The 12,801-nt window shown below is 44.7% G+C and overlaps 1 protein-coding gene across 3 annotated transcripts in view; it reads left to right on the forward strand.

Annotated features, from left to right (window-relative positions):
- PAK4 (p21 (RAC1) activated kinase 4) overlaps positions 1-8,370 on the forward strand; it is a 118,519-nt gene extending 110,149 nt beyond the window's left edge. For all 3 annotated transcript variants that reach the window (XM_068250609.1, XM_068250611.1, XM_068250612.1), the window contains exons 7-9: positions 696-821; positions 922-1,056; positions 4,245-8,370. In XM_068250609.1, coding sequence (XP_068106710.1) covers positions 696-821; positions 922-1,056; positions 4,245-4,400 — 417 coding nt within the window. In that variant the 3' untranslated portion in view covers positions 4,401-8,370. The remainder of the gene's footprint in view (positions 1-695; positions 822-921; positions 1,057-4,244) is intronic.
- Positions 8,371-12,801: the final 4,431 nt, after the last annotated feature.

The raw sequence follows: 12,801 nt of genomic DNA on the forward strand, positions 1-12,801 counted from the left end.
GCTCTACTGTAACAAAAAAATAAAAAACCAAAACGCTCCAAAAATTGCTAGGCATAATTAGAAAATCGCTAGGCACATGCCTAGAATTGCTCTGAAAAATCACTTCAAAAAGTGCTGAGCTTTTACCATTACATTAGCGGTTTTTGGTGTGCAATGGCCCTTACTTTGTAGACCTCTAGGCTTTAACATACCGTATATACTCGCATATAAGCCAACCCGTGTATAAGTCAAGATACCCACTTTTCCCTCAGAAACCATGAAAAAGTGATTGACTCGCGAATAAGCCCCCTCCCCAATATAGCCCCTCCACAGTAGCCAGATGTTCCCCAGTACAAGCCAGCCTCCCTTCCAATAGCCAGATGTTCCCCAGGGTCATGCACGGACACAGCAGGGCGCAAGCTGGTAAGAGCAGGATCACTAGTGCACAATCCTTACGCTCCTCTGCCAGTAACAAAACCTGCTTCACCATCTGTTTTGCTCCACTAACTCGCATATAAGCCAAGGGGGGTAACTTTTCAGCCCACTTTTTTTTGTGCTAAAAAATTAGGCTTATATGCGAGTATATACAGTATTTATAACAGGTCAGTGGAACAGCTTTGCAAAGGTTGTGGAGACTATAGTGCTTCACACCAGCACAGCGAAAGAAAGGAAAGGATTGTAAACTCACTACTTTTGGGGTTGTCTTCTCTTTTTAGGTGAAACTCTCAGATTTTGGCTTTTGCGCCCAGGTGAACAAGGAGGTTCCGCGCCGGAAGTCTTTGGTGGGAACTCCTTACTGGATGGCCCCAGAGCTCATCTCACGGTTACCGTATGGCCCTGAGGTAAGGCTAAACCTTCTCCTTGATATTTTTGTTGTTTTTTCTTTTTAGGTTTGACTGTGTTGTAGCTTCTTGTCTGATGGTCATTTATTGTCTTCCTCAGGTGGATATCTGGTCCCTAGGTATCATGGTGATAGAAATGGTGGATGGAGAACCTCCATACTTCAATGAACCCCCACTAAAAGCTATGAAGATGATCAGGGACAACTTGCCACCTAAGCTGAAAAATGTACAGAAGGTGAGTTTACTGGTGTGATTAGATTCCTGAATTCCAGGATGGACCAGCACTTCAAGTTATATATACTTGCAAACGATAATTTTTATTCAGGCATGCACACTGATTTGATAGTCAAGGCCAATATTACCCAATCAGCCAAGAAGTCCCCAGTGAATGTCACTCCATCAGGATGAAGTCCTTTCCAAGGCCAGGTACAGCATGGTAAGAATTAATAATGCAGCATGGATGCTATCAGGTCGGCATAGATCAGTCCATGTCCATAGGATAGGCGACAGACATGGGCCTCACACTGTGTCAGGAAACCATCCGTTATCAAGCCAAAAGTCAAGTGCATTAGCTTGATAACCGGCGGATGGACGCCCAAAACAGCTTGAGGCCTATGTTTGTTTGTTTTTCCCAAGTTACAGATTTGCTTTAAATGATCACTCAACCCAAAAATTATATTTGAGTTTTTGATAGGTTATGACTAGTCAAATCACTTTCAGACCATATTCCCCTTAGTTTAGGTGTACTTCAAAGGAATACTGAGATGGGTTTCCTTGATGTATTTATACTTACCTGGGCCTTTCTCCAGCCCCATGAGGTGCGTGGGGTCCATCTCCAGCTGCTCCGTTCTCTTACAATTTTCCTTGGTAATCTGGCCGGCTGCGCTCTCCTGCACATTCCCAGCTGCGTGCGCTTTGCTGTCATGTTTCTACAGCATGGAGCAGTAGTGGCACGGCTGCGGGGCGTGTGGCCAGGCTGCGCATGCGCTGAAGCACGCAACTGGCCAGGTTACTGTGGGGGATTATAAGAGAACTAAGCAGCCAGAGCAGCCAGAAAGGATGGCGAGGGACCAAATGCACCTCATGCAGGAAGCCCCCGGTAATCTCAGGTATAATTTAAAGGAAGTCTGAAGTGTTTTAAAAATAAACAAATACTCACCTAAGGAGAGGGAAGGTTCTGGGTCCTATAGAGCCTTCCCGCTCTTTCGGAGTCCGCGTACTCAACCCCCCCCCCCCCCCGCAGGCTCCCCCATTAGCGTTAGCAGTCCATGACCAATTTTGGAGGCACTCGGGGTTCCGATGACGGGCCGCTCCATACTGCGCACGTGTGAGCGCCCTCTCTCGCGCATGTGCAGTACAGAGCTGCCAGTCTTTGGAAGCTTGAGCGCTTCTGAAGACTGCCGAAGTCTCCCGCAGTGGGAGAATAAAACCGTGGAGCCTTCGGGGGAACGAGGATAACGGGAAAAAAACGGGAAGGCTCTGTAGGACCGAGAGCCTTCCTGCTCCTTAGGTGAGTATCTGTTTTTTTTTTAATAATGCTACAGATTCACTTTAAGGTCCGTAAATTCGCTCAACAAAAATCACCGCAAACAACCAACGTCACGAAATGACTTTGACAGCACACCAATATTGCAGATTACAAACTCATTTAAATACTGAAGTGACATTATGCACGACATGCATACATTCTGTAGAAAAATGTAACTTGCACAACATTGACACATGATCCACTGGATGGATCTGGAAAAATGCCTGATATCGGTCGTTTAGCTACAATTTATGTTTTACACGATTGTCATTTGATACGACTTTTGTTGACTGTGTGTCCAAAGCATTCCCTGTAACAGATAATGTGTGTTTACAGAAGTGATTGCTTACTCTGATTTAGAGTTTATGCAGATGAGTGACATCACTGGGGACTAGGCCAGCATACAGACCATAGAAAAACAAATGATAGGACTAAATGGTGGAATCCTCTTGCTCTGTTTATGTGACGGGCGTGGCTCGTACACGTGTGGGGATGATGTAAATGTTACTCATGCCTTCTCAGTAGTGCAGACATGATTGCTCTGTTATGTTATATCACAAGCTTGTAAATCCTGGCCATGGCTGGCAACAGCAGCTGTTCAGTTCTGCATTACCTTGAACATTGTAATCCATTTAATCAGCTAACACCGCAGAGATTAACAGCTGGTTCAGCAAGATTTAATGGGCCAGATAGTTCATGTTTACATGTGACGCGCCTCAGAACCCTCCGTAACCACTATGACATACGCTACGCTCATACCTCCCGTATGATGTAAGAGGGATATGGAGCAGAGCCATAACTATAGTGGAGCAGTCCTGGGGGGGGGCGGGGGTGAGCCTTACCTACTACCTCTGATACAGGGGACTATACTTCAGATCAGGTGTTTTTGTGGCTACAATTGTTATGGGTGTGAAGACCATGATAGTGGTGAGATGGGCTCCATTAAGGGCACCAAGGGAAGGCAAGGGATGGGGTGTGAACATCGGGGGGGGGGGGGGGGGGGTCCAATAAATAGTATGCCACTGATATGGAGGCTGCCATTTTTTTTTCTTTTAACGATACCAGATGCCTGGCATTCCTTCTGGTCCTTTGCCTCACATACTTTTAGCTATGGACCCTGAACAAGCATGCTGACCAGGTGTGAGTGCATTTGCCACATACTTGTTTCAGGTTTGATTCAGATTCTAGTGATGAATGGAAGATGAGCAGAATGCCAGGCAACTGCTATTGTTTAGAAGGAAATACATATGGCAGCCTCCATATCCCATAGCCCTCTCACTTCATGTGTCCTCAAAGGAAACTACACAAAGTTCTGGTCTACAGATGGAAACCCTTGTTTACACTGAATATTATGTAAAGGTGCCCATACTTCAGGCGACTTGGCAGCCGATCGACCATCCGATTTGATTATAATCAAGTTGGATAAAAATTGGTACTGCCAAGATCATGCCTGATCGACGATGCAACCGAAATTGGTCGCATGTAATCATCGGACATACTGTGAGATGTCGGGCCAACATGCTTGATTGGGTGCACGGCGATAACAGTGTACAATATCGTGAGGAGTGACAAATGCGGCGCTGTCCCCCCTAGTGTAAAATGTGCTCTCATGCATAAATACTTGACCTGTCAGTGTCTGCCCCTGGCACCATGCTCCGTCCCCTGTCCACATACACGTGCAAATATGATTTTAGCTTATGAAAGGTAAGCGGAGAACACACAGTAAGCCCACAGGAACATGTTGGTGAACTTACCTTGTACATACAAAAAAAACCCTACCAGGTATGGAATACAGGACTTCCATTCTGTGAAACAATATTGCCCTCTGAAAATGTCCTCTGATAATTATACATACATTCTTCCTTCAGGAATAAAAGTCTGTTTATCTTCTTCAGGTATCTCCCTTACTGAAGGGCTTTCTTGACCGACTTTTAGTGAGAGACCCGAGCCAGCGAGCCTCAGCCAATGAGCTTCTGAAGCACCCCTTCCTGACCAAGGCTGGGCCCCCCTCATGCATCGTTCCACTGATGAGACAGAACCGCATGAGATGAATGGCAAACACAAGCACCTTTCTACCCTTTCACACAGGCCACCAAAGACCGATAGACTCTGGGGGAGTAAAAAGACTGTAGCAGCACATTAGCCCCTCCTGTTCAGTATTGTACCAGAAAACCTGGATAAAAACTACTGACCAAGACTTCTCCCAGAACTTCTTCAAGGTCTTCATCTCTTTGTACCCTTCCGTCGCCTAGAGAGGACTAGTTTTCAGAGTCACTCACTCCAAGGTGACCCCATAAACATCTCGCCAGCCTTAGAGTGCTCAGGTAATTTATTTCTCAACAATGCACAGTACTAGACCTTGAGAAGCGGAGAGGAGTCCAGAACAATGACTTGGACCTGACCATCTGCTGTATTCAGATGTGATTCTTGGAAAGCACTTGGATGGACATAGGATGCCCTTTTACTCATGATCTGGGACTTAACACTGGAAAATGAATGGACATAGACTTAGGTCAGGAGACGACTGGAATTTTTTTGGTATAAGGTGTGATTGCAGGCATCTCTTATTAGTGGCTTGTCTAAGGCCTAAATATATAGTTACAGTAAGTAATACTAGCTGATGTTATGAAACTGATATCTCATTTCTATCCATATAAATATCACAGGGCACCATCATCCTGCCCCCCATCCAATAATTTTGTCTGTAAAAGATAGTATACAGTACCTGCCCTGCTACTCCCAGCAATGTAGGGTACCTAACTTGCCCTGTGGCAGAGTTCCACTCTGCAAGTGCATCTTTCCTGGGTGTCCAGGAAGGAAGAGTGTGACATCATCAGACGGCGCCCCCAACTGCCGGATGTAATGTGCATAACTCCAGGCCCCGGGATAGATTAAAGGACACTGTACATCTCTGATGAGCAGCAGGAGAGGAAATGTCTACTTTCTTTTCTGGATAAGTCATTGGGTTGGTTGGTGCCCAGTGAGTTTTCCATTGAAAGTGGAAAAACACTTTAAAGCAGAGTCCCGCTAAAAACTGATTGTATCTAAAATGGCCACAGGACCAAGCACCTTCATCATTTTACCACTTAAACCACTAAGAGCGGTGAGCAACATTCATTAATCTAAAGTAACTATGGTAATCAGAACACTTTCACTGATCTGACTACAGTAAACTGGAATTTGATTGGTTGTTACAGTTTAAGGGATTTAACGCATTGTAAGCACTACGCTCCCGCAGATTGATGTCATGTCACCATGCCTTTATTTTCCAAGTACCTGTGCAGAAAATGGAATTGTGTGTGGCTGTACCACCACAAAAGGCACAAATAACCTGCAGGTCACATGATCATTTTTGGGACTTCCCGTTTTGCACCTGCTTGAACAATGCTTTTAATTACTGTGATGAAGCAGAAAACGACTCATTTATAAGTAGAAAACAAAATTGTTAAAAATGTGAATTTTGTCAGTTTGCCTTCTAAATGCCATCTGCAGTTTTTAAGCTTGCTATAAGCATGTGGCGTCTTTATTGAAAAATAGCTTGGCTTTATTATTTAAGTCAGTGCTAGTCTAGTTGATGTGACCCACTGGAAAATCTCATAGACCGACGGCAGTTCCCTGCTTGCGGCAGTTTGGTTGCAACCGCTAATTTGTAAGATATGGGAGCCAGCGGTAAACACTATCCTAAAATTGCACACCAGGATCCCTGCTCGTGGTCTCCTGCCAGTGGGCTTCCGGCATGGTGCTGGCTTCGGCTTCTGCCTCTGCTCGCGTAACTTTACCAAACCCATTCGGTTGGGTATGTGGATAGTGTTTCCCACTGGGTCCCCTATTTCTTATGAATTAGTGGTAGCAACCAATATTGTCAGAAACGTCTGATCTGATGCATGTTGTTCAGGGTCTATGGCTAAAAGTATTAGAGGCAGAGGATCAGCAGGACTGCCAGGCAACTGGTTTTGCCTAAACGAAATACATATGGCAGCCTCCATATCACTCTCTACAGATGTCCTTTAACTCGCTATATTTAATGATTCAGAGACTTCACTGTAAAACCACAGCTTCCTTGTTGGCAACATAGGTGTATTTTAAAGCAAACCTGTCATTAAAATCACATTTCAGATGAATTTAACAGGACACATGTCTGAGTGGAGGCAGCCCGGTTTTGTGGTTGCTTAGCACAGACTTCCATCCAGGAACTGAACTTCACATAGACCACTAATGGACAGCAGCTGTATTTGTTTACCATTTACCAGCTTTCTAAAATCTTAAAAAAAAAAAAATCTCTGTTTTGCTGGTCGTGATTACAAACACACAAGATAGTACCTGCACAGATGCATTCTGGGAGATATACATAAGCAGCCCCACCCACTCTGCACAGTAATAGAAGAAGCTTTGACTTTAGTAAATTCTCATTGAACAAGCTAAACGTGTAACTAGGTCAGTCCTGTGATTCAGGGCAGAAGAATGCTGAGATTAAATAGGTGGATGCTGTTTAGGTAGGAGGATGACCGTGTTCTGAAGCCTATCATTACCTAGCTGTCAATCAAAATAGGGTCTTAAATTAAACAAAAGCATAATGTGAATTTAGGTCTTCTTAAAGGTCCCCATATTCAATATGATCATTTCTATTGGCTGGACATTAGATTTAATGAAAATCTAAAAATAGCTTGATAAAAATGAAGGTCCTCTTGATGTCCCTGATCAATTTATGGCGCTTTGAGTCGGACAGGAGAAAAGCGCAATATTAATGTTCTGTCTTGTCTTGATATTGATTGGGAAGGCGGTTCTTTGAGCAGTGCCTGTGGGTGGAGAAGGGGAGGGGGTCAATGGAGCCTGCTGTCATGTGATCAGCGCCTGCATTGTCTTTGTATTGCATTAGGCAGTGCTAAGATAGTGGCGATACAATGGATATCCGATCAGATTGCTGCTGAAATCTAATCTAATACAGAGTGTTGCAAGGCAATGGAGCAGTGAACTGACAAGAATCTAGCAACAGCAATCATATTTTTAGATGCGCTAGTGTATGGACCGCTTTAAGAGGGCCTGCTTCATGGATGTGCTTTTATATGAAGCATGTCTCCCCGTGCGGGGGGGGGGGGGGGGGGGTCCGGGCATGGGGAATCAGGACTTGATCCTTCCCGTGACATTACACACAGGTGAAGAACTCTCCCTTTCGCCATGAAATGATCATTAGTCTTAAACCCTGCACTGTCCCCTATTGAAAAAGACTACCATGGAGGGTTTTGCCTGAAACCTGCGGCCACCGGGCTGGGGGTGGCCTTAGAGCTCAGGACTTCTCGGCGAGGCTTTGGAACAGTAAACTGTATATTTATAATAACCAAGAGTAACCTGATTGTCGCAGGAGGTTTTGTTAAAGGGGAATGCTGGCATGAGGATTTTTTGTAAACCACATATAACATGACATTCTATATAGTGAAATTTTCACTTCAAATACCAAAACCAATGGGCTTGAATTGCTGCTGCTTCTCCAAAAATCGCCATCTGCATTGGGTATATCGCAAGTCCTAAAGCAAACCTGTTGCTTGAAGGTTGGAACCTTCATGGCGGTCATTAGATATGACAGTGAGTGTTTCTGAGCAGTATGTGAAATAGGAATTGTATGATTGCAGTTGCATGAAGCTTACACAACAAGGGTTTATTTTTATTTTTTTTAAAGCCCAACTAAATCAAGGATTTAAAGGGAGTCTGAAGCATTTTTAAAAATAAAAACGCATACTCGCACCTAAGAGGGAAGGCTCTGGGTTCTATAGAGCCTTCCCGGTCTCCGCGTTTACACCCCCCCCCCCCCCCTTTCCGTTCGGTCACGGATTGCTCTCTCCCGGGTTGGGGAGACTTCGGCAGTCTTTGGAAGCACTCGGGCTTCCGAAGATGGGCTGCTCTGTACTGTGCTTGTGCAAGCGCCCTCTCTCGAGCACTCGCGTGTCCGCAGTACAGTGCTGTCGGTCTTCGGTAGACCGAGTGCTTCCGAAGACTACCGAAGTCTCCATCGGTGGGAGATTTAAATGGGGGAGCCCGCGGGGGGTGGGGGGGGGGGGACAACGTGGAGACTGTCAGGAGAACGGGAAGAGGACCCAGAGCCTCCCTCTCCTTAGCTGAGTATCTATTTTTTATTTTTAAAACCACTTCAGACTCACTTTAACAGGGCAAATAGTTATTGAAATCAGGATAAGTAAGATTTCCTCTTAAAGAGGGATTGTCAGCCATAAAATCAAATTCCATTTACCCACTGCTCTGTTTTTATTATGCTGTCTACAACCTGTCCCTGCATTGCAAGCATTCCAATCTAATCATAAATGTTTCTGCTGTAATGAATCTTATCTCAGTCAGTCTGGCTCTATTTGGTACAATGCTAAGGAGAGGAAAGCTTGTCATCTGCCCTCCCACATTCCTGCTCCTCATTTATTGGCTGATGGCAGTTCAGTGGGACAGGAGGCTAAGAAGGGAAATACACCTCACCCTTGTCCAGAATCTGCTGAAATACGAGCACTTCTGTGTTCTCATGTGTTTACAAAGCAAGCTTGATATGACAGTGCCGTTTCTAGGAGAGAAAAAAAAAGAGTAAGGGAGGAAATGACATCAGGATTGGCTTTAGTCAGAAGTAGTAAAGATGGAAATGCCTGGAACAGTTTCTCTTTATTTTGTATATAAAATTTACTGAAATTAAAATGTGGACAGTATAATACATATTTAAGTAGAACAAATATGTATCTACTTATATATGTGCTTTTTTTTCCTGGTATTGTATGGCTGTCCCTGCTGCTTAAAGCCAAATGACCACTTTGCAGACATCTGCTCAATCCAGCAACAATCGATTACGTCCTAGAAGCAATATTTTTATCACCTAGTACCATTTAATTCTTAAAATCCTTCAAACCACCGCTAGCTTTGTATTTCTTAAGGCAGTATAAACTTATACAGCTGCTCCTCCCCACATGCTGTTAATATTTTATTTAATGCCTTTTCCCTATCAACTTTCAGTCGACCAGTTCAGTCAACTGACGGCCTGATCGGGAAAACATTTTTTTGTCCATTGTTTTAATGAACTTTGTTTCTAATCCATTAAATAAATTGTATAATGGATGGGGGACCTTCACCAGGCAGTTTCTGGTGCGCTATATGCAGAGTTTTCTTTTAGTTAAGATTTGTCTTGCAGAGAGGAGATTTGTGGGTTTTCATTAATGACATGGGGCTTATGGTAGGTGGCCAGTTTGTGTACATACAGTGCTGTGTCATTGCTTCTGGGGACAGGCCCCTAGTACTTTATAACACTTTGCTCCGCCTTGCACTGTACAGCCCAGTGTGCAGAACAAGATTCAGTGCTGCGTCTGTGAGAACACTAAACAAGTCTTGATCAAATGTTAAGCTTTTGTAGGTAGTGGTTTGTGTTATTTGTATGTATGAAGAGATCACACACGAATTGTGGAAAATGTATCTTACAGCTTCCTGCTGACAACATAGTGTTTAATTGCCTCTCCCATAGAGCTGAAGGCTTTCCCTCTGCCACAAGACCGGACTATAAGCATTACTTGACTAAGTACAGGAACCATTAGCAGCAACAGATCTGCGGTTGCTGTAAGTAACCAGTACTGTTAGTATAATCTCCTCTTGCACCCTTGTGGAATTATACAGTTCACACCTCTATACATAGAAACCTTTTCTTATGGCTGAAGTGTAGACATTACCTACTCCGATTACCTCATATCTGGAACTTCCATACTGTATACATTGGATAGTCAGAACCCACAATGCATTTAGGTAGGGAAGTAACTGCACCAGCAAGTGGCTGTGCCATGGCTGAGAAGCATTGTTGGTAAACCAAGCTTTCATGCATGACTCATATGACATAAATATGTAACCAGTTATCTTCAAGCCTGTTCAAGATCAGTGTGCTGATGACCATGTCATTTGAAAACCTTCCACCACCTGGCTTGAAGAAAAATAAATCATTCAAACAAATGAAAGGACTCCTGTAGGGGGAAAAAGAGTTGAACTTACCCAGGGCTTCTAACGGTCCCCCGCAGACGTCCTGTGCCCGCGCAGCCACTCACTGATGGTCTGGTCCCCGCCTCCAGTTTACTTCTGGAATTTCCAACTTTACAGTCTGAAAACCACTGCACCTTCGCGGCCGTGTCCTCGCTCCCGGTGGCGTCACCGGAAGCTTACTGCGCAGACCCATATTGGGTCTGCGCCGTACACTCCCAGTGACGTCAGCAGGAACGAGGACACGGCCGCACAGGTACAGTGGTTTTCCAACTTTAAAGTCTGAAATTCCGGAAGTGAACCAAAGGCAAGGATCGGAGCATCGGTGAGTGGCTGCGTAGGACAGGACGTTTGCGGAGGACCGTTAGAAGCCCCGGGTAAGTTCAACTCATTTTCCTCTCCCTACAGTACTCCTTTAAGGGGCCTCTTGTTGCATTGTTGTCTGCTCCTGGTGATTTTCTCAAGACTGGTGTAAAGTCCAGCAATAAACCCTTATTATATTATGGGCTTTCACAGAGATTGTCAATTCAAGGTGTGAACTGAGTGGAGGATTCTCAGTCAGAGCTATGCTCCACCCTTTCTTTCATCAACAAGCCAGTGAGAGCACATCATCTTTTAGTAATGCTTCTGTTGGCTAGTGGACAAGAGGAAAAGGGAGAGATGAGTTGAGGCATTTATTCAGTGTGGGCCTGGGATTCTGTAGTCCCCTGACTATTCAGTGTGGGACTGGGATTCTGTAGTCCCCTGACTATTCAGTGTGGGCCTGAGATTCTGGAGTCCCCTGACTATTCAGTGTGGGCCTGAGATTCTGGAGTCCCCTGACTATTCAGTGTGGGCCTGGGATTCTGTAGTCCCCTGACTATTCAGTGTGGGCCTGGGATTCTGCAGTCCCCTGACTATTCAGTGTGGGCCTGGGATTCTGCAGTCCCCTGACTATTCAGTGTGGGCCTGAGATTCTGGAGTCCCCTGACTATTCAGTGTGGGCCTGAGATTCTGGAGTCCCCTGACTATTCAGTGTGGGCCTGAGATTCTGGAGTCCCCTGACTATTCAGTGTGGGCCTGAGATTCTGGAGTCCCCTGACTATTCAGTGTGGGCCTGAGATTCTGGAGTCCCCTGACTATTCAGTGTGGGCCTGAGATTCTGGAGTCCCCTGACTATTCAGTGTGGGCCTGAGATTCTGGAGTCCCCTGACTATTCAGTGGGGGCCTGAGATTCTGGAGTCCCCTGACTATTCAGTGGGGGCCTGAGATTCTGGAGTCCCCTGACTATTCAGTGGGGGCCTGAGATTCTGGAGTCCCCTGACTATTCAGTGTGGGCCTGAGATTCTGGAATTCTATAGGCCTGTTCACAGTACTGTGTTGTAACTGATCAAGTTATTTTAACGCTGCATGCAGGCTTTGTCTCCATTGCAGTTCACATGCACTATAACGTGTGCCTCATTCAACTGACCACTGTGAACCTAGCATAAGATGTTGTGGTGTCTGCCTTTCCAAAGCTCAGTTTAACCCTGACAGGTTTGCTTTAAAGAAGAATTTAGTACCAGTTTAATAAAATGACCCCCTAGTTCTATCTGTTAGGACCATTTCTTACAGGGAAAGAGTTGCTATACTCAGTAGTTGCAACTAGACTTTAATATATTGTAATGGAGGGGCCACTGATGACAGGTAGGCACTAGCAACTACCGTAGTTGCTGCATCTAATTACTAAGCTACAAGTTGCTGTGAATCAGTTGCCTGTGTGACACGACTCTTACTACAAATTCATTTTTGTATATTTTTTCTGTTTTGGTTCTAAAAAGAAAAAAGTCTTTTGTTTGTGCTCCCCTGCTGGATGCACCGCCCATTAACCTATTAGCGCCAGCAATGCATGTGGCGCTAGTAATTTCACTGCTGTGGCATGAGTACTGATTGGCGCTGCCTGTGCTCGCAAATCTTACCGCAGTTTGGTGAACCAGGCCCTTTGATACCTGGAGTAAGTGATCCATCTGTACGTATAAATATCTGACTATTGCTTTTTACCCCCTTTTACTGAAGAAGTCACTTGTATTAGTAATGAAATGTCAAAAGATGTCCAGTTGAAATGATGGAACTATTACTTTGCATATTCCTTAAATTTGGATCACCTCTGCCTAAAAGTGGAACTGAACCCTTGCACAGGACAGAAGGAATACCGAGAGTAATCCACCCTGTGTGTATTTAGAAAAAAAAAGTTTCTCTAATTCCCTCTAATCTTCAAGTAACCACAATTGTAATTTGATCCCTCCGCTGTGTCAGCACAGAAATTCATCAGTCTCCACAGACACAGCTACTATGCAAACACAGGAGGTTAACCCTTTGTGTCTGCTTCCATGGATGCAGGAAGTAGACACACTGCAGATTTATTGCAGGATTTGTATCAGCTGTAACAAAGAAATGTTTTTCTTTAAAGGTTATTATGCTGTTGTTCTTATGGTG

This window comes from Hyperolius riggenbachi, chromosome 8 (genome assembly GCF_040937935.1).
Source record: "Hyperolius riggenbachi isolate aHypRig1 chromosome 8, aHypRig1.pri, whole genome shotgun sequence".
Taxonomy (NCBI): Eukaryota; Metazoa; Chordata; class Amphibia; order Anura; family Hyperoliidae; genus Hyperolius; species Hyperolius riggenbachi.